This window comes from Enhydra lutris, unplaced genomic scaffold, assembly GCF_002288905.1.
Source record: "Enhydra lutris kenyoni isolate GAN:26980312 unplaced genomic scaffold, ASM228890v2 scaffoldscaffold1, whole genome shotgun sequence".
NCBI classification, from domain to species: Eukaryota; Metazoa; Chordata; class Mammalia; order Carnivora; family Mustelidae; genus Enhydra; species Enhydra lutris.
Genome location: NW_019154085.1, coordinates 67,710,529 through 67,733,143, shown reverse-complemented (window position 1 = coordinate 67,733,143; position 22,615 = coordinate 67,710,529). Strand labels below are relative to the sequence as shown.

Genomic DNA, 22,615 nt, shown 5'->3' with positions numbered 1-22,615 from the left:
AAGTAAAGATTTATTTTATTTTACATAGTGAGGAATCACGCATGGTTTAAAGAATTTAAAAATTGTGTATATTTGGTAAGGTAACTATTTGAAGAATTTAAAATAAAAAAGATAAATATATCAGGATGAAGGGGACAGTGGTGCCATTGAACTACTGCCATTGAACTTCGGGGTGCATGGGTGGCTCATTTGGTTAAGGGTCTCTGCCTTCGGCTCAGGTCATGATCCTAGGGTCCTTGGATCAAGCCCCGAAGTCATACTCCCTGCTCAGTGGGGAGCCTCCTTCTCCCTCTCCTGCTCCCCCTGCTTGTGCTGTCTCTGTCAAATAAATAAAATCTTAAAAACTAAATAAATTCTTCATCTTTCATGACAAAGTCAATAAAGAACTTCTTGAAATATAGTACATATAGTAAAATTCTCTGCACCTGTTTGAAAGAAAGGAATTAGCAAAGGAAGAAAGAAGTCAAGAATCTGGTATATGTTGATTTGGAATATTCCAACCTATATTAAGAGAAAAGGAAACAATGCAGGACAGTTTGTATTATGTTATTTTTTTAAATAAGAAGGAAGGAACCAAGTTTGTATATTTCATTTATTAGTGTAGACATACAGCCTCTAGAAAGATAATAAAAAATAAAGTGAAGTAGCTTGTTTGTATTGCCTATTCAAAAATTTCATTAAAAACAGTTTTTTAAAAAATGGTCACCTCTGAATATTGGGACTGGTGTGGGAGGGAGAAATTTATATTTCGCAAATGAAATTTTCTTCCCCGTGCCTGTGTTGCATTTATATTTTTAAAAATGTCCCATGAGTGTTTGCACCCCCAAATCTATTTTTGGAAGGTTTCAAAGGGCTGAGTGTGTGCTTGCATGTGTACATAACTGTGTATTTGAGAATATAAACAGTTCTGTACTAGGTTTTATCAAGCTTTCTTTGCCCCCCTCTGTGTTCCTTTCTCCTAATTTGAAACTTTTATAATCTTTTTGTATTGAGATAGAGGTCACATGCCATAAAATTGACCCATTTTATAGTGTATATTTCAGGGGTTTTTAGTATATCACTATGTTACATAGTCATCACCACTGTCTAATTCCAGAATATTTTTATCACCCTCAAAAGAAACCCCATACACATTAGCAGCAACTTCCCATTCTCTTGCTCTCCTACCCAACGCTTTAACCCTGGCAACCATTAGTCTCTTATCAGTCTCAATGTATTTGCCTCTTATGATCATTTCATATAAATGAATTCATACAAATAGGACATTTTGTGTCTACTTTCTGTCTCTGTGGACCTGCCTATTCTGAATATTTCTATAAATGGAATCATACAATATATGCCATTTTCTGTGTGGCTTTTTTAATCTAGCATAATGCTTTCACAATTCATGAATGTTGTAATATATATTGGTACTTTATTCCTTTTTTGACTGAATATTCCATTGTATTGTATCACATTTTGTTTATCCATGCCTCAGTTGGTGGACATTTGGTTTTCTAATTTTTATTATTTTTTATTATTTTTCAATAATCTTTGAATTCACGTGGTACAACTGCTTTGAACACTGATACAGGTTTTTGCGTAGACTTCTATTTGTAGTTTTCTTAGGTATATACCGGGGAGTGGAATTAAGTCACTGATATTAGCACAGGAAAGGAAAAATGACCAATGGAACAGAATGGAGTCTAGCAACAGACCCATTTGTGTGTAACTTGATATGTGATAAAGGTAATACTGCAGTGCAGTGGGGAAAGGGTAGTCTTTTATAATAGATGATGGATCAGTTGAATATTCATATGGGGGAAAATGACTTGACAGATTTCATAAATGGGCCGCAAAAGGCACTAACCATAAAGCAAATGTATAATAAATGTAATTATGTTCAAATGACACCAGTAAATAATGAGTGAAAAGGCAAGTCATAGAGGATTCATACCCAGAATTATGTAAAGAATTCCTACAGATCAAGAAGAAAAAAGATGCAAATCCATGGTCAGAGCTGCAAAAGCCAAATTGTTCTACCAGGCCTATAATGAAAATTAGTAGAACTATGTCCTATTCTTCCAACCTTATATTCATTCCTCACAAAAGTAATCCTTTTCATCTTGTAGCTTTTTATTACATTTTATTTATATTTCTGAGTAAGATTATATGATTTTATGTATATATATATGTGTGTGTGATACACACATGTATAAATAGACTGAAGACTCCATGATTATGTTTCCTCTTTGGTACAACTTATCTGTTTTCTCTGGAGTTTATGGTTGATTTATGTCTTTAGTTTTTTAGTATTCAGTGGAAGCATTCATATACTTTCCAGCAGAGATGTGCACATCTCTCACTGTTTTCAAATACAAATTTTTCTTGAGACATTCTCCCTGAAATTTTGTTGTTCTCTTGTTATTTAGGATAGTTGTTCTCTTTCTGTTAGATGCCTGTCATCCTGGAATCTTGCTTTTTGACTCTCATGGAAATTCCTTTTGTGTCTGTCCTGTGTTTGAGCTCTGCTTCCTATATGCCATTTCTTTATTTTTCTTGGTTTATTCCTTTGCTTTGGTAGAACAGATTGTCTGGTCATTTCCTGAGGAAAGGTTAATGAGTAGTCACATTTTTGAGACCTTGCATATTCTCCTCCTCCCCTTGGTTGGTTGTCTTGTAGAATTCTAGCTTGGAAATTGTTCTATTAGAATTTTGAAGGTACTGTTCCATTGCCTTCTAGCTTCCAATGTTACTGCTGAACATTCCAGTGCCATTCTGATTCCTGATCCTTTGTAAGTAGCCTGTTTGTTCGTCCCTAAAAGCTTTTACAATTCTCTTTAATCCCTGTCATTTAAAATATTTTATTATAATGTGCCTTGGCGTGGGTCTTCCTGAACTGGTGTACTTGGTCAGAAGTCTGCCCTTCACTCCTGGAACCAACATAAAGTTAACTAACTTGAGTTTAAAAAAAAAAAAAAAGTCCTTCAATGCAGGAACTCATGCTTTCCAGTTCTAGAAAAGTTTCTTGAATTATTTCTTTGATAATTTCACTTTCTGGATTTTCTTACTCTTTTTTTTCTGGAACTCTCATTATTTGGACCAGCACCTCTTGAATGGATTCTTTTTTTTTTTTTTTTTTTTTTTTATTTTTGGGGTCCCTTTCTGGGAAGATTAATTCAGTTTTATCTTCAAATCCATCCATTTTTTTTTAAACTTTTTATCTTAGCTATCATATTTTCTTTTTCCAGGAGGTTCCTCCTCCCCCTTTTGGTGGTGGTTCTCTAAATGTTTCGTTTTTATAGTTTGCTATTATTAGGATATTTAGTAACGGTTTTATTTTTGTGTGAAGTTTATTTGTGCTCCCTTCGTTGTCTTTATCTCTTACAGACTTTTAATTTTTTGTTTGCATTTCTTCAGATATGTGGTGATACTGGGTTTTGTTCATATACATGCATTAGGCACTGAACACTTGTTGGATGCTTTGTGTGAGTAGGTAGGGCTTATTGATCAATAGGTTTTGCATCGTATGCCATGACTGGGTCATTTTTCTGAGAGATTTTCGATTCCTCCTATCTGTAAGTCTTATATTTTGAGAAGCTCTGTTTTCCTGGAGAGAAATTCTGTAGTTTCCTATGTTTTTGTGTTTATTTATTCCAGCATATGCCCTCTCACTTTCTGGCTGGTACACTAGCTCCAAACTCTGGTTTTTCAAGCCAGTAAGATGGCATATTTTGATCCAAGTTCAAGCTGTTCTGTGCTGCTCAAATTAGGGACCTTTCTTCAGGTAAAAGCTGTAAAAACACCCAATTCTAGTCCATTCTCCCAAATGTTGTCTTCTGTCCAAATTCTGCCTACTTTTGGTTGCTCTCAAGTGCCCTCAGATAGTTGGGTTTTTTTTTTTTTTTTTAAGATTTATTTATTTTAAGATTTTATTTATTTGAGAGAGAGTGCATGTGAGAGAGCATGAGCAGGAGAGAGGGAGAAGCAGGTTCCCCGCTGAGCAGGGAGTCCCATGCTGGGTTCAATCCCAGGAACCTGCGACCATGATCTGAGGCAAAGGCAGATGCTTAACTGATTGAGCCACCCAGATACCTCTAAGATTTATTTATTTTAGAGACTGGGAGGCAGGGCATGTATGACTACAGGGAGGGGGGTGGGGGGAGAAGCACAGGGAGAGGGAGAGAGAGTCTCAGGCTGACTGTGCTGGGCACAGAGGCCAACAAAGGTCTTGATCTCACAACCCTGAGATCACAACTTAAGCTAAAACAGAGAGTCAGGTGCTTAACTGACTGTGCCATCTTGGGCTTCTCCAGGTAGTTGTTTTTTGTATTTTTTTCCCCAGAATATGTAGTTATCTGTGGGAATATTGGTATGATGAGCTATTCTACCACTTGTGATAGAATATTATATATTTTTTTTAAGATTTTATTTATTTATTTACAGACAGAAATCACAAGTAGGCAGAGAGGCAGGCAGAGAGAGGGGGCGGGAAGCAGGCTCCTCGATGAGCAGAGAGCCTGATGCAGGGCTTGATCCCAGGACCCTGAGATCATGACCTGAGCTGAAGGCAGAGGCTTTAAGCCACTGAGCCACCCAGGTGCCCCTATTTTTTGTTTGTTTTAAAAGGTACAGATGCTTCATGAATTTATATCAATACTAACAATTCAAATCAGAACAAGGTTTTTAGTTGTGTCTCTTCTTCTATACTAAGAGATGTAGTTCTCAAGGACATAAAGCAGATGATAGAATTAGAATGTCACATAATATATTTACTTCTTTCTACATCTTACAGCAGTCTCAGAATAACAGTACTTGTACTTTCACAGTGACCAAAGTGATTACTAAAAACAGTTAAAATTTTTTTCCTAGTGCTTTCCATAAACTTCTATCCCTATTTAAAAAAATATTTTATTATTAACAACTTTGCATACATTTAGCCATTATTTATACTCTTACTGTATTTCTTGTTTAACTTTTACCAACAAGTAGATCATGTTATTGCTTGCTATTAGTTCTTAGGTTCACTTTGGTTATCTAACATGTATTCTCTAGGTTCTTTTGGAAGGCTTGTGGAAGTAGTATTTCCTGATCTCCAGCATTTTGATAACAGTTCATCTGTGCCTTCTATGTGTTCAAGAGCAATTTTACTGAATATAAAGCACTTCATTTATATTTTCTTGAATATCTTAAATGTATTACTCCCTTTTCTTCTGGCATATTAGTGTTGGCCTTGGAAAAGTTTGATGTTGGCTTTCTGAGTTGATAGTAGGTGTACGTCATGCTTTTTCAGTCAGTAGTTTCAAAAAGCTTTTTTAATTTTTAAGGGCATTTTCTTGAATTATAGTTTTTACTGTTTTCTTATGGTAGTGCTCTTTTAAGACTTCTTTTTACTTGAATGTTGAATTTTTATTGCTTCATTAGTTGTTGCCTTCTCTTTTATTCCTTCATTTGGATAAATGTTCATTGGATATATGTTACATGTGTTTTCTCTCAAGTTCATTCAAGCTTAATCTTCATTTCTGAAACCCGCCCCTCCCCCTTTCTGATGTTTTCCTGAGTTTCTGTTAACCTTAAATATGAGTTTTTTTGAATTTTGATTTATGTTGTTCTTTTATGTCTTGAGTTATTTTTGTAATTTTTTTTTTTTTTTTGAGCTCATTTTGAAATTGTAGGTTATAATTTTCAGCTATTTTGTGGATATGTGTTCCTGGTATGGTTTTATTATTAGGATGTTATTCCATATCTTCTTTTCTTTTTTCTTTCCTTATAATAACTTCATGGGATTGACCTAATCATTTTCTGTTGTTTACATTTTTGTCGTTTAGAATGGCTCTTCTTACAGAACTCCCTCTGCTATTGTTTCTTGGCACTCTTCAAAAATGTGGCATTTGCTTTCTGAAATTTCTAGGCTTTGCTCCCTTCCTTGCTTTTGTCTGAATATTCTCTTTCCTTTATCTTCATTGTACCTTTTGTGCTCAATTTTGATCCCACTCCCACACCCAGTAGTTTATCCTCACCCCTTAGTCAGGGATGTTTTAAGAGTTCACAGAGGCTGTATAGCTCCAACTTCTTCAAACTTCACCATGGACTTCCTGTACGAAATCACTATTTGAAAGGAGAAACCCTTTGAGTTAGAGCTTTTTTACTCAAATTGCTATTTTCAGTGTCTCTATTCTCATATCTGTCAGATACTCTGTTTCCTTTTGCTTCCTCTCGTACGACACAGGTCCTGTGTTTATTGGTGATTTGTCCCCACCTGCTATTTTGGGGGAACTCGTGGAGATTCCTTGTCAGCCAGCCAATGTTGTCTGTTGGTTTGGGGTTTATATTTCTATCTGAGGATTTAGGGATGCTCAAAAACACTTGTATGGCTTCTGTTGTCCCTGAATCCAATTTACCAACTTCCTAATTGCTGTTCATGGTATGTTTTGTTTCAAGTTTGATAATCTTGCTTTAATTAGATTATACTGTCCTCCAAATAGTGCTTGAATCTTAATCAGTTTGAGTGCTAGTTTAAGTTGAAAACAGCCTAGTTGAGCATAGTACTAGACATGTATGCAATGACTCAGAGTCATCAGTTTAGAAGTTAGCCTAAGGGTAATTGTAGGCCAACTTCCAATTAGTACCTACTCTTATCCACCCCCCCCATTCCAGAACTTTTATTTTCTTGTTTCTTTAATTTCAGTTAATTAACATTTAATGTGTTATTAGTTTCAGAAGTAAAGGTCAGTGATTCATCAGTCTTATATAATACCCAGTGCTCGTTACATCACATGCCCTCCTTAATGTCCATCACCCAGTTATCCCATCTCCCCTACTCCCCTCCGCTCCAGTGACCTTCAGCTTGTTTCCTATGATTAAGAGTCTCTTATGGTTTATTTCCCTCTCTGATTTCATCTTGTTTTATTTTTCCCTCCCTTCCTCTGTGATCCTCTAACTTGTTTCTCAAATTCCTTATGAGTGGGATTATATGATAATTATCTTTCTCTGATTGACTTATTTCACTTCGTATAATACCCTCTAGTTCTATTCACGTCGTTGTAAACGGCAAGATTTTGTTTTTTGATGACTGAGTGGTATTCCATTGTGTGTGTGTATACACACACAAACACCTTTATCCATTCATCTGTCGATGGACATTTGGTTTCTTCCATAGTTTGGCTATTGTGGACATTGCTGCTATAAACATTGGGGAGCAGGTACCCCTTCAGATCACTACATTTATATATTTGGGGTAAATACCTAATGGTAGCACGTATTCTTAACAAGTTGCTGGAAAACAGGGATATCTGGTGGCCTGCCTATACACGAAGGTCAGTCATGCCTTCATCATCTTTGATGTATATGCCATAGGTTGTCATGCTCTGATCTAAACATTCCTGGAAGACATTGATCTAGTGTACTGATGCTCCAAAAAGTCTGCAAAATAATGAGCATCTTAGAAACATTGGAAACATAGCAGATGTCATCCTATAAAATGATAGCTCATTTCCCTTTGTCACTGTCTAAAAATAATACAAAGGAAATATAGAAACTCTTGGGTGACGCAATTAAAATGGTCAAGATAGTAAAAGATTTCTTAAAAGACTAAGCCAAAACAAACAAAAAACCAGGGTTTGTCCAGTTAGTACAACGAGAGACGGGGTGGTGGTGGATGGGATATGATGGAATTTAATAAGATTGAGAAGGGAATTAAGAAGCACAAATAATACTTTCAGTTAAAGGAGGCATCTGTTTTTGTATATTGGATAGTAATTTTAGGGATCTTCTTATCCTAGTAATAGCCTAGTTCCTTAGCTCCTGAATTTGGTATTCAAAAAAAGTGAGCCAAAACAACTCAGTTCTGGAAACACAGATTTTTATTGAGTTGGTAAAACTTTCCAGGATATTGATAGTGTTAAGAAGTTGATATTTCTTGGGACGCTTGGGTAGCTCAGTTGATTAAGAGTCTGCCTTCGGCTTGGGTCATGATTCCAAGGTCGTGGGATTGAGTCCCACATCAGGCTTCTTGCTCAGCAGGGAGCCTGGTTCTCCCTCTACTTGCTGCTCCCCCTGCTTGTGCACTCGCTCTCTCTCCCTCTCTTGCTCTATCTCTAGCAAATAAATAAATAAAATCTTTTTTAAAAAGTTGATACTTCTTATTTTTAAGATGTTTATTTATTTTAGAGAGAGAGAAAAAGAGTGCACACAGGAGAGGGGCAGAGGGAAAGGGAGAGAGAATCTTAGATTGACACTGGGCTGAGCACAGAACCTGACAAGGGGCTCAATCTCATGACCCTGAGATCAGGGTGCTAGCTGAGACCAAGAGTCTGTCACTTAACTGAAGGCCACCTGTGAACCCTGATATTTATTTACTTCATTTAACTTTCTTGCTTAAAGGAATCATACTTTATTTTCTTTTATGAAGATAGATTATTTACCTTGCAGTACGTTTCATTTAAAATTACTCCTAATTTTTACCTTTTTAAAAATTTTTAACAGGCCTCAACAAATAATGAAAGTTCTAATCACAGTTTCGGAAGCTTGGGATCTTTAAGTGACAAAGAATCTGAGGTAAGTAACTTCATTTTAAATATGGTGCTATTAAAGTAAAAGCTGGAATCACGTTTTTCTTTTAATAGTTCCCGCCTGTGCCCCCCGCCCCCCAAATCCTTGTACTAGGAACATTTTGTTCTGCTTTATGAAGCGCAGTATTCAGACTGAAGACTATTGGGCATTAGAAAAAAAAATACAGTTTCTTTGGTTACATAGCTGAACTCGTACATTAGTGTTATAGATGTTCTTAATGGAAGACAGTTACTAGCCATTCATAATTCTAGTAGCCGAAAGTGGTTTTTGAACAGTGTTCTACAGTTTTCTATTATTTTTTGTTATACTTCCATCTTAGTTTGGTTCTAAGTAAGGGTTTGTTCATTTCCTGAGATACAGATATACATTTTTCTCGTTTTGAAATTTCTTGTCGAATTTCATGCCGTTGGTTTTCATTTTTCATATTTAAAAATGTCTGGAAAATCCTCTCCCCTCCCATCCACTTACTGATCCCACTAAGAACATACATGGAATTTTACAAGTAGGTATTTGGATCCTTGGTATAGTTAACATTGAGCATGATACACTTGGTGGCATCTGTTTGAAATATATAGACAAGACATTCTTTGGGTTTTAGCATTCACTTGCTGCTGCAACATCACTTTTTGTGGCTACAACCTATATTTCCTCTGCTCAGATTATAGACTTCTGTTATGTTTCAGTGCATGCGTGTGCGTGTGTGTGTGTGTGTGTGTGTGTGTGTGTGTTTTCCCTTCAATGTTAACTTCTCTTTGATCCAGTTTGGTCTTTTTTCTACATGGATTAGTATAGATATAGTTTCTCTAACACCAATAGGTCATTAGCACTTAGTAACTCTTAGCCATTTGGTTTTTGTGTTCAGTGGAAAGAGAATATCAAAGGTAGCATTTTTTAAAGTCCTGTGTTATTGAAAGCATCTGGGAATCTCTAGGTAGACAGTTTTGTGCAGTACTATGCAGGCACCCTGACACTCCAAAGGAGTGTGGCATGGGGTTTTCACTCATCAGGCTTTCCCTTCCACAGAGACAACTGGCAGGCAGCTGAAAGGACTGTGCAAGTGACGGGACTTTATCTGCAGTAGGTTCCCTTGAGGTAAGCGTTAGTAGCCCCTGTAGTACCAGATTATCACAGTTTAGTTTTTTGGTTTTTTTTTGTTTTTTGTTTTGTTTTGTTTTCAAATTAGCACACTTATATTAAGTCCTTAAAAATTGTAGGTTTAGATTTAGTCAAAGTACAGCTTTTCAGAAACTATATCAAGAATGTTTTCACTTTATGTCTCCTGGACACGAACATTTCTTGATATTTCCAGATTTTGGACTATTTAGTAATTTCACATGCCTTTCCTTTCATTGACTGTTATGTTATGAAGGGCAATAAAGTAATTTTAGATATTTCCCTTTTCTCCACCACATCTGATGTTTTTGATAGATTTTTTTTTTATACCAAAACATAGTAAAAGTTAGATCATCTATAATAGTTATTTATTTCTATGTTCTTTATAGGTACCCATGCTCCCAATATAAGTTACAGATGCAGTATTTAATTTTTTCAAAGGAATCAGTCTATAAGAAGTACCATGTCCCTTTAGAGAATTTGAAGAATCAATTTTGACTATATTTTTAGTTAAAAAAATTTTTTTAAAGACCATACTGTAATTTACAGTGAATTACAATTTGGTTAACCATTGCATGTACGTAGCTTAATTTATATAGAAATTTTTACATTTGAAGCAGCAGTAGAAAATCTTAAAAATTTGGGGGCTTTTACTGCTCTGTGTTTGCTATCAGGAATTTTTACAAATTGTTAAGTCAAGTGGCACAGTATTTTGAAAATGACTGTAGCTTAAACATTTTCCTTAAGATTTGAAGAAGCAGGGTTTTTTTGTTTTATCATTTAAGAAGCATCTTATCTGGAAAATGATTTTCAGGTTTTATCTCTGTTCTAGATACTCTATAACAAATTTCCTTGGGGTGAAATTTTACACACCTCAAAATACAGATTATTTGTAGATCATCATGGGAAGTTGTTGGGTGTAAACTATTGTAGGGTGGAAGTACTACTTTTTTTTCCTGGTACACCAGTAGTAAAGTTTATGTGGTATTTCATTGTCTTCTGATGTCATTTTATTCTTTGGTACTCCATTCCCTGATCCATTACATTTCCTTAAATAATAGTTTTTGTTTTTATGAAAAAAAGTACTGAAGGTTTATTTAAAAAAAAAAAAAATAGCGGTTCTCTGCTGCTCACCTCTACCCCACTTGGCTCTTGAGCCCTTCAGCTTTTTCTGGTATTTATTCCTACATTTTAATACAAATAATATGCATATTTTGAACTTTTGTTTCCTCACTTGGGCATTTTCCTCCCACCCAGTACTCTTTCAGACATCCAAAACCCCTCTGTTTTCTAGTCTTTTACTTTTAAAACTGAAAAGCATCTCATATTCACTTTTACACTCATTCGAATCTACTTCAACTGAAAATTTTCATTTCAGTTTATATATGAATTACTTCTTACATGGATTTGCCTTTTATTTCTAAATGTAGTATTGTAGAACAGAAAGTTTTTTCCCTTTTTAAATGAAATCGCCTAGTTGGAAGGTGTCGGTCTTGTTTTTACTTCGTTTTACATCATTCTAGGTCTATTCAGTGTTGTCCAAAAATTTGTTTTCAGTAAGCATTTATTGCATATGTGTTATCTTCTAGCCTCTGTGCCCAAGCACAGAGAATATAAAAAAGTGAATACAGTACAATCCCTACCTTCACATGAGATCACTATCTGGTAGGACAAACAAACAGCTTCATAAAGAGTGTAGCCCATGCTATAATAGATGTAAGTACAAGGTACTGTGGGACAAAGAGCAAGAAACCCCTAATTCTATCTACCGGTCAGGGACAAGAGGGGAGAAAAGTGAAGTCTTCCTTTAAAGGAGAGATAATACTTGAGTTGTTAGGCTATGAATTCATCCTAAAAGACAAAGGCAAAGCTAAGAGAAGAATACAGGCAGAAAGGCTAGGATATGCTTCTGCTTTTGCATGGAAGCATGGCAAATAGTTTTGTTCAAGACATGAGGCAGTGATGCGCAACCCTACCTGCACTTTCAGATCACCTGAGAAGCTTAAAAAACGTACCAAGCTGCTAGCTGGTTTGAAGACTTCTGTTATAGGTAGGCTAATGCAAGAATGGTGAAGGATATGTAGGAGTCAGGGTTAGAAAGTCCTTGTAATTGACAGTAAGGAATTTGGACTACTGTCTAGATAATGGAGAGCCATTTAAACAGAAACAAAAGGCAAAGTAGAGATGAAGAAGCTCCCCCAGTTTGTAGTGTAGAGGATAGAATTGGAGGCAATGAAACCTACATTGGGAAGATCATTTAGTTAAGGAATATTGTCTCCTTTATAGAACTCCCCAGCCTCCACAGTTTAATATTAGGAAAAACTTCAAGTAGGCAGGGTTCTAGTTAAAATGTTCTCAAGTTTATCTTTTGAGTTCTGCCTTCTCCTTCAGATTCTCAAACTTTGGTTATTGATATTACTACCCAGGCCCATGCTTCTCAAACTTAAGTGTGCAAGTGAATTACCAACAGTTCCTTTTGTCTGTAGATCTTGGGTGGGGGTTTTCATTTCTAACAAGCTCTCAGATTCCCCTAGATATGAAATTAGAATCTTTAGGGTTTGATGACTGAATGAGGGTAAAGAAGGAAAAGGAGGAGCCTAGGGTTATTTAAAGGTATCCAGCTTTAGGTGAATGTTAGTGCCTTTGACCGAGATAGACAACACAGAAGAAAGAAACATAGGTTTGGCATAGAAGGTAATGAATTAAATTCTTGACAGCACTGAGTTTGAACATCTGTGAATTGACCAAATGAAGATGGTACTTTGGATAGGCAATAGGAGCTAGAGATGAAGACTTGGAGGAGATTTTGGCACAGGTGACCACTTTGAGTGGTTGTAGGATTCCTGGGGGTGGGTCTCTGAGAGTCTTTCAGGGGGTTCCCTGGGTCAAAATAATTTTTATAGTAGTGCTAAGACATTATTCCCCCCCTCGTTTTATTTTTACAATAATGCTAAGACATATCTGGCTTTTCATTTTCTCTCGAGTTTACAGTGAAAATTTCCAGAGTCTATAATGACACATGATGACATCATCATTCTGATTTATGAATCATGTGCTTGTATATTCTGATGTTTCAAAACTTCTTTAGTTTTAACATCTAGAATAGTAAACATCGATAGTTATAGCCTATGCAAATAAAACTCTTTGGGGTCCTTGACAGTTTTTAAGAGTTTGTAAGGGAGTCCTAGGACCTAAAAGTTTAAAAACTGCTTCTGTAGGTGAACTCATCTTAATAGTGTGTGTAATGCTGAGAAATGTTAGCAGGTGAGGTAAGCATGCTAGAGAAAGAGCAGTAGTCTGGGTAAGGAGGTAGACAAGCAGTAGGAAGAAAGGGGAATAAGGAGTAGAATTAAATGTCATAGAAGTCAGTTAGGATAATTACTGTAAAAAGTTACTAAGAATTGTCACTTAGGCTTAGTTTTAGTAGACTAATGGCAGCAAGATGCTAGACTGTAGTCCATTAAAGAGAGCTTGGATAGTGAGGAAATAGTGACAGCAAATATTGACTACTCTTGGCAGAATCTTGATAAGGGAGATGACATCTAGAGTCTAACAGGCTTAACATATGTGTGGGGAAGGGCTTCTAGCAGAATTGTGACGACAGGACAAGGAAAGTGCTGAAAAGAGAGAAGAAAATAGAACCAAACTTAGCACCTGTTTTTTGGGAAGTGGTATGAAATGCCAAGACCCAGAACCTGGGTGGGCAGGGTTTATTGTGGACAGAATTGACTGGAAATATCTTTTTCCCTGATGAGCAAACTTCCAGCCTGATAACCTTTCTTTTACTCCACAGTGAAATAGAGATTATCAGCTGCAGGAAGAGTCATGAGTTGGTTGTGGGTGTGAGAATGATAAACATTTTATGGGAGGGACCAGAAAGGGAGTTTGTAGGGGATGGAGGGAAATGGCTATTCATCTTATTTTAAATGTTTTAGAATGCTTGAAGGAGTTGGAAACAGGATCTGTGCATGTTGTTTGCTGTCTAGAAGTCCAGGTTATTTTATGAAGATAAGAGAAGGAGCCCATATTTCTTGATTATCAGTGTTTTCCAAGTTTTTAAAATCTGCCTGATTCACCTATTTGCAGTTCTTCTTCAAGGACCCATCTCTAAATAAGCACAAAGACCTTCTCTACTTTCTCTAAATACTTTGCATTTGCCCTCTCCACTCATCCTTACCTCAGGATGCTAAGAGAAATTATCTTATAGCTCAACTGGAATTTATAATGAACAGTAATTCCATAACTCTCCTCCTTGCCTCTTCTTTTGGATGTCCTAGAATGTATTTTATGTTATTCTGTCTTACTTTGTTTCTTACTAAGCTTGAAATATTTGTGACTGAATATAAATATAATCGAATTATATCTTTAATAATGTTGGAGAAACACATTGAGTCTGTTTATACCTGTGTGCTTACATACAACATATTACATAATAATATTGGTAAAGCAAACATGTCAGATTATTTTATTTTTGCCTCCATCTTTACTATTCATCTTTTTTAAATGTATGGGTTTTGTTTTTTTTATTAAAGATTTTAATTATTTATTTTGACGGAGAGAGAGAGAGAGAGAGATCACAAGTAGGCAGAGAGGTAGGCAGAGATGGGGGGAGCAGAGAGCCCAATGCGGGGCTCGATCCCAGGACCCTGAGATCATGACCTGAGCCAAAGGTAGAGGCTTAACCTGCTGAGCCACCCAGGTGCCCCTACTATTCATCTTTTATAATTCTTCTGTGTAACCTGAATGATTGATGCTTCACATTTTATTTATTTATTTATTTATTTAAAGATTTTATTTATTTATTTGAGAGAGAGAGAGACCACAAGCAGGGCCAGCGTCAGAGGGAGACTCTCCTGAGCAGGGAGCCCAACGCAGGGCTCAGTCCTAGCACCCTGGGATCATGACCTGAGCTGAAGGCAGACACTTACCTGACTGAGCCACCCAGGCACCCCTGTGTGGAAAATTTTTAAAAAGATTATTTCTCTTTATAGAGCCAGTTACCCCCCTTCCTCTTGAGTAATTAATTACCCATTCTTTAATCCTCTGTCCACTAGCATTGAATTACTATTTATTTTTGGTCCAAGTTCGTTTGATTTCTGAGATATTTAGGATTAAGGATTTTAATTATATGGAAGCTAGGATAGTTGTTGTATCTAGACACTTAAACTTAGATCCATTTTCAGAATTGTAATGATTGTAATGAGAAAAAAATATGATATGGTGCCTTGATTGTCTTAATTTACCTCTAATGTTGATTAATGAAGGTCATTTTATGAAAGTTCTGATTAGCTTTGTCATTTGAATGAAGTTTCTAGGAGTGGTCTTGAAACCTAAATGAGATTTTTTTTTTTCTCATTCGAGTTGAAGTGATGGTATAATACTTTGTTCTTTTTTTTAGAAGAATTTTCAAAGGATCATGTTATGTGTGGTTTCTTATTTTCATATTTTGGAGGAAGTAGAAATTAAGAATATCAGGGAATTAGACCTAAAACTAGGTTGAATCTGACTTTAGGAGGGCATTATTTCCATTTCTAGAACTAGTGGTAATTGTTTATAGAGTTCTTTAATAGGTTATTTTTAACATAAAATCTCCTTTGTTGAAGGAGGTATTTTAAAATTACACAAAAACCTGTGTAAATAGGTTTACATAGGTTATTTTCTGATATTAGTAAATTGGCTGAATTTAGGAGAGTGGTAAGAGAATGTCCTGTTTTTATCTCGTTTCTGCTCATACCCATCTCTACTTTTTATATTCCTTTTTGCCCTCTTGATAGTGTTTAGCTTAAATGTTTGCTCAGTGAATACTTAGGTATCCTAGATTGATTGGAGATTATGATTCTGTTTGAAAGTAGAGGTAATACTTTAAATTTTAGGTTTTAGGTAGATTTTTTTTTTTAAATTCATTACAGTTTTACTTGTCTATATGTGTTTGTTATAACCAGAGAAATCTTTTTTTTTTTTAATGTCTTAGTCGGAATACCCAGTAAGAAAGAAGAAAACTTGAAAAATGAATTTAGTGATGTGTAGTTAAGTATCACTGAAGGTTACATTTTCATGTCTATTCCTCCCCTAGGTGAATTACCTTGTTTTTTACTTTATTCTGTTTAAATCTGTTCAGCTCCTCAAGATTGTTAGATATCTAGTGTATTGCCCTCATCAATTTTACGAAATACTCTTTTCTATCCTGCTGCCTACATTATTTTCTAAAATGTTTTAGCCTGTTAAATGATTTTTGTGGTATTCTACTTGATGGGTTTCTCCATCTTATTTTTGCGCTGGTAGTATTTTCTCATTACTTCTTACTGTGTTAGGTGGGTAAACCAAAAATCTTAATAAGTATTACTACATTAATTGTTTTCCTAAGACATTATATTTAACAGTGTTGCTGTATACAATATATAATGTGTAGTAACAATGTCCTCTTGAAGGAGAGTAATGTGTGTGCATGCAAAATGGTGTATTTTATAACAGTAATAAAGACATTTTCTCATTAGAGGAGTTAAGGTTTTTTTTTTTTTCCTCCCTTACAAGACTAATAATCATACTTCTAAATTGTAGGATTTAAAAGTTCTTATGAAATACCTGGAATTATTTGTAAAATTTCTGTTTATTTAAAAAGAGAAAACTATTTAATTCTACCACTATCCATTAAAGGACATGCTCATATAGGAGCTATATTCACCTAAAAGTTAGTGTGTCTGACCCCAACATATGTTATATGACAGGGTTCACAGCAAAGGAAGTGGGTCTATTTTGGTTGAATATATATATGTCCCTGCTCTCCTGGAAGGAAAAGTGAACTGGAAACCAAATGCGGGTCTGATGCTGGCTCTGTGCCCCATTTCCCATAAAGGTGATGGAGGACTATGTGTGTCAGAGTCAACTGGAAAGATTTTTCAAAGGAAAAAGAATTTCTTGCTTAGACGTTCTAATATACTCTGTATAGATAATCTTTCACTTATAAATCATGAAATCTTGAAATAATGTTCTATAACCCATTTACTTAGCCAGGAAATAAATAGCTGTTAAATATTGTGCATTTAGTGTCAGTGGTTGGTGGTTTTTAGAACAAGAACGTTCTTAGTTGATTGATAAAGATAAGATTAGAAGAGAAAAATGCCAAGTCATCTTAAGATAACTTTAAAAGTGGAACCTGGTATAGTGCTTGACCATAGTATTATATGCTCAGTAAATGTTTGTTGAATGAATAAATCGAACATCACTTTAGTTGTAACAAACTATACAGGTAGTTTTTGTGTCAACAACTACAAATGATTCGTACATATTCATCACACCAAGTTCCTTAACCTTAATGTTGTTGACATTTGGGATCAGATAATTCTTGAGATGGGATGGGGTTGTCTGTGAATGTAGTATGTTTAGCAGCATCTCTGCCTAACACATTAGATATCTACCTACTCTCCCCACCCCCCCACCCCCAGCCACCCCTCTCCTGCTTGTGACAACCAAAAGTATATCCAGGCATTGCCAGATATGCCCTGGTTGAGAACCCCACCCATTTATGAAGCAGATAAATAGTTTGAGCATGTTACCTGTGGAGCTAGATTATAATTCTTTTAAGTTTCACGTCTCCTAAGTATGGAAGCAGAAGCCTAGAGAGATTAGTTAATTTGCCTACAGATAGTAAGTTAACAGTCAAAATTCTAATTTCAAGGTATCTGTTTTGTTTTGAAGTAATGTTCTCAACGGCTGTCTGTGCTCTGCTCTCCCTGTGTAACTAAGATAATGTGTAACTTAATAATTAGATAAATGTTCCTAGGTAGTCTTTTGGGGGAAAAAATGGTTTTCTTTTATTGGAAATATTTAGATTTAAGGTAATTTATAGTAACATCAAATTTGCCAGTCCAAGATATGCCTGGGCTAATAGCATTTCACAAATATTTTATCTGATAAATACTGCTTTTAGTCTGGATTTTAAGGGCAGTCAGCACAAGCTGACATTACTGATAAGTTTGACTTCAGTATGTTATACTGTAGTAGAGCTTTAAACATATTAGATGTATTTTTATGTTAGCAGAACATAGTATTATGATTAATTCTCATTTTCTAAAATAACTGAGTAACCATGACAACCCACTGGACTTCTTATATCCTAATGAGTTTTCTGCTATATATGACAATTTGGTTCTTTAATTTTTAATAGAAGATTATATTAATGTTATTATTTTTTAAAGATTTATTTGCTTGTAGGTGGGGAGAGGGGCAGAGAGAGAGAATCTGAAGCAGACTCCCGCTGAGGTCGGAGCCCTTTGTGGGAACTGTTATCTCACAACCCATGAGATCATGACCTGAGCCAGAATCAGGAATCAGATGCTTAACCGACTAAGCCATCTAGGTACCCCAAGAGTAATTTCTTAATTTTAGACAATTTCCAGTGTGGAATATTGCAGGACTTACTGTTGTATATATAGATTGCCTATTGCTAATACATTGGCATCACTTTTGGGGCTTTTTTTAAAGATTTATTTATTTATTTATTTATTTGAGAGAGAAGAGAGAGTTTTCAGCAGACTCTAAGCTAAGCATGGAGCCCGACACGGGGCTCGATCTCATGATCCATGAGATCACAACCTGCACCGAAACCTAGAGTTGGATGCTTAACTGACTGTACCACCCAGGTGCCCCTGGAGCTCTTTAAAAGTAAGGATTCCTTTGGTCTCTCTCCAGAAATGGTTAAATTTGGAATGGGGACTTCAGCATGAACTTCAAATAAAAGCTTTGTAAGTGATTATGATGTATAGTAACATTGAGAATCCATGCTAATATCTGAATGATAGAACAATTTATTTTAAAAAACTCACTTTTTGAGGGTTATAAATGTATTGCTATAGAGAATAGCAATGGGATACCACTTTTTTTTTCCCTTAACACATCAGGTAGATATTTAAAGGTTAGTGGGCATTCTCATAGTGAAAGTGTGATTGATACTGCCTTTGAAAATGCACTTTGGCAATATGTAAAATTTTTAGTGTGCATATTCTGTGACACAACATTTACACTTAGAAGTGTCTGTCCCAAAGAAATAAATTGTTTAAGGATCTAGCGATTCATGTTCAGAGAAATGTCTATAGGGATATTATACAGGAGTATATTTTACTTCCATCATGAGTGTCACACCGGGAGAAAAGTTGTGAAATCACTGTTCTAAATTTTACTATTGTAAGTACTTTAAAAATGCCAACATTTCCAGAATAAGTTAACTTGAAAATTTGCTTTTTCCTTCCACAGCAGTTGCTCTATATGTCTGTTTTATTCTGGTTGTATGATTTGAAAACTTAAAAGATCATATGAATGGGGGGAAAGTCCAACTTTATTTTAATTTTTGGTTTATACTGTTCAACAAATAACGCCTTAAAGGGAAAGCCAGAGACGGGGAAAATGCCAAGAAGTAGTTATGCTTTGTAAATTGAAAGAAAATGACTAATAAAATTGCATTCATCAGTATTGAAACTTGGTATGCTCCTTTAAACATACACAAATGCAAATTAAAATGGGTCCATATGATAGGAGCTTGAGAAGTCAGACTATGAGGATGGCAAGTTAAGGTAGCTTTTAAAAATTGAGAGTAAGATTGTGGTAGTATTACAGTTCTTTTAGGTGCTCATGTGCTTGTGGATGTTGTCTGTTTGTAAGGCGAGTAAAGATCCTTTGGGTTTTTAAAAATGATGTGAACTGGCACAGTTTAACCTGTAAGCACACATTTTCATTGGGTAGTTACCCAAGTTTATCTTATTGGCTCTCCACCATCTTTGACAGTACATATTATTAAATAATAAAAGCAGTACAGCAGAAAATAGGCTACACTCAAAATTGCTGATGTGTTGATTGGATTTACTTGAAACAGCAAGGAGATGCTCTTATTTCATGATAGGATCCCAAAATGTTGCATACATAAACTTTTTTTTAAAATTTAAACTTTATTTTATTTTTTCAGTGTTCCAAGAAATACATAAACTTGTTATACTAAATATTAAAGTCAGCAATGTAACAAAGATCTTCTTTAGATGTCAAAGATTCAAGCAGACATTTCCAGATAATAATTGTTCTCCATATTAAAGTTTTGACTCTTGGGCAGAGACAGACTTTGAATTTCAGGTCCTGCCAGCTCAAAATCCTTGAATTAGGATGTACATATCTCATGATAGTTTTAACTAAATGTAAATCGGATGCAAAGCAGCAAAGAAATTTTTACAATAGAATTTTAGTTTTCTTACAGTGCATTATTCTAACCAAATTTTTATAGCAAAAGGTTGGAAGAAACAGTATCTTGTACATCTGATATTCTTGAATAGAACATCTATTTTACATTGACTATTTTTATAAAACTCCAGATTTTCCTTTCTAGTTCAGTGCTGTTTTGATATGTGCCATTAAAGTAACAGATTTCTTCAACATTTTCCTGTCTCACATCTAGTTCAACAAATTTTGCCTAGAAATATGGAATAAAATTGAACATTGGCATAAATTTGTCATGCTGTTTTTTTTTAAAGTATAGTGACCTTAAATTTGATACCTGAGTAACCCTATGAATCATGGGAATAGCCAGCGATTTGTATTTTTTGAAACTAATCTGTAGCTAAATGAATCAGTTGGAAAAAATACATTCTGACAAGATGGAGGATTGAATATTTTGTTACGGATATTATTTAATAATAGAGTAAGTAACTTTTCTTCCTATATTTTTTTAAGATGTTATTTATTTATTTGAGAGAGAGAGATTGAGCACAAGGCAGGAAGGGGCAGAGGAAGGAGAAGCAGGTTAAGTCCGAAGACTCTGGGATCATGAGCTAGCCGAAGGCAGATGCTTAACTGACTGAGCCACCCAGGTGCCCCATTTTTCTTTCTATTCTAAAGTATTTTCTCATTTAATGGGAAGAGATTAAATATATCTGTGTCATTAACTGTAGCAATTTTATAGAGATGATGATCTCTGACTTTTCTTTTTGTTGTCCAGTCAGGGCTGATGAAATCTACTTAAGGTAGAGGTAAAAAATTTTAATATCCACTCCTTCTCTTTTGTGATGATATCTGAACATACTGTTAAAATTTCCTATAATGCATTTATGCCAATAATTTTAAATAGCTCTATTTGGAGGCTGATAGAGGTGGTTATCTTCTATCATGGCACGATCCATACTGATTTATTTTCCTCCTTCTGTGACAGTGTTAAGATTGTAGGATTTTTTTATATTTTGTCTTACTTGCATTGAAGAAACACATTTATTTTTATTTTAAAAATAAGGCAAGGAGTCAGGTAAAACAAGATCCCATATTAGATTTGAAAACTTGTTAATAATCCCTGGCTTAAATTCCAAATAAAATAGAAGCATTAGTTTAATTATATCACTACCACCTCTTGAGTCCTTTAGATTTGTCTTTGTTTTTTGTTTGTTTTTTTTTTTTTTTTAGTATATGTGCTACCGAAGCAAGCACTTGTTTTTGTTTTTTGAACATACTTTTCAATTGCTAGAAAATACCATGTAAATTATCACTAATATCTTAGAGCATTTAAATGCCACAGTAATCGTTCAGATTTTGGTATGATTACAAATTAGCATTATAAAGCTAAATTGATATGAATAGTACCACTTTCTACTTTCTTCACTTTCTCCTAACCACTGTTCCATTGTACAGCATAATTCTTTGACTTTATAATTGTGGTAGTCTTTCCATCTTTCAAAGCCAAATCAGGGGCACCTGGGTGGTGCATTCGGTTGAGCTTCTGACTGGTGGTCTCCGTTTAGGTCATGAATCTCATAGTTGTGAGATGGAGTCTTGCATTGGGTTCCGTGCTCAGTGTGGCGTCTGCTTCAGATTCTCTCTCTCTCCTGCTGGCCCTCCCCCAGCTTGTGCTCTCTCTGTCTCAAATGAATAAATCTTTAAAAATAAAGCCATATCATATTTTGCTTTCCGTATTTATTTTGCCATCTATTTTCTGGTCAGCTGTAATGCAGTGGTTAAGAAAAAAAAAATAGAGAAGCAAAGAAAGAAATGACTACATCAGCAAGAGCAGTAATAAACTTGAAAACATTCTATAAAGTATGCAATATGTGCAATTTTTACACCTTGTGCAAATGCAAAGCTGGCTTGGTTGATGTCCCTTGGATTTTCTAGTAGATCACTGGTCAAGATCAGTGGTTTTAAGCTGTAGAACTCTTTCTTCAAAGTAAGTCCAATATGGAACCTCTGTTAAAATGAGGGGTGCTGTGTTTGCAAGCATGGAGGTGGAGGTAGGATGTGTCTTTGATAGGCTAGCGCCTTAGTTCAGCTCCCTGCTCCCTCCTTCCCTTTTCCTCTTCTTTAACATCTTTTGAGGCACAACCTCCTTTCCTAAGGTATCTCTGGAGTACAGTTTGAAAATCGCAGATAGCATTCTGATTTTTTCTTCACTGGTGAGCCATCTTAGAGATGAAATATTTTAGCATATCCTAAATCTCCAGGGTTCTAAATTCCCAAATCCGTGTAGAAATGAGAACTCAGGAGAACTGTTAGCAGTAACCTTCACTGAGAATTTTAGTTTTGTTTAATATAGGTACTGTTCAGACTTAAATACTTAAATTTAAAGACAAAAAAAACCCCTAATGCACATTTTCCTGAGGTTAGCGATAGCATATTTAGACTGTAGACTGCTGGTTCTGTAGCTTATAGTTGAAAAGAGAGTTGAATGGGACCTTAAAGAGGAAACATCGCTTATTTTGTAAGCCCTACAAGTTATTTTTAAGCTATTAGGGAAGAAACTGCTAATCATTTAACACGTGATTGAAGTTTTGAAATAGAAAGTACATAGATTTTTGGAATAATAATAATTAAAAAACAGTTTTTGTTTTGAAAAAATAATTTTAAACTGGCTGTAGTAATTGTGTGTGTAAAAACTATAATTTTAAATTCAGATAAGAAAATTTATTGGGTGCTTACTGACATTTATAGATGT

General features: G+C 35.2%; 1 protein-coding gene across 4 annotated transcripts in view; it reads left to right on the top strand.

Annotated features, from left to right (window-relative positions):
* LOC111147873 (tousled like kinase 1) overlaps positions 1-22,615 on the top strand; it is a 190,830-nt gene that overhangs the window by 101,823 nt on the left and 66,392 nt on the right. For all 4 annotated transcript variants that reach the window (XM_022504172.1, XM_022504313.1, XM_022504231.1 and 1 more), the window contains exon 3: positions 8,464-8,535. In XM_022504172.1, the coding sequence (XP_022359880.1) occupies positions 8,464-8,535 (72 nt within the window). The remainder of the gene's footprint in view (positions 1-8,463; positions 8,536-22,615) is intronic.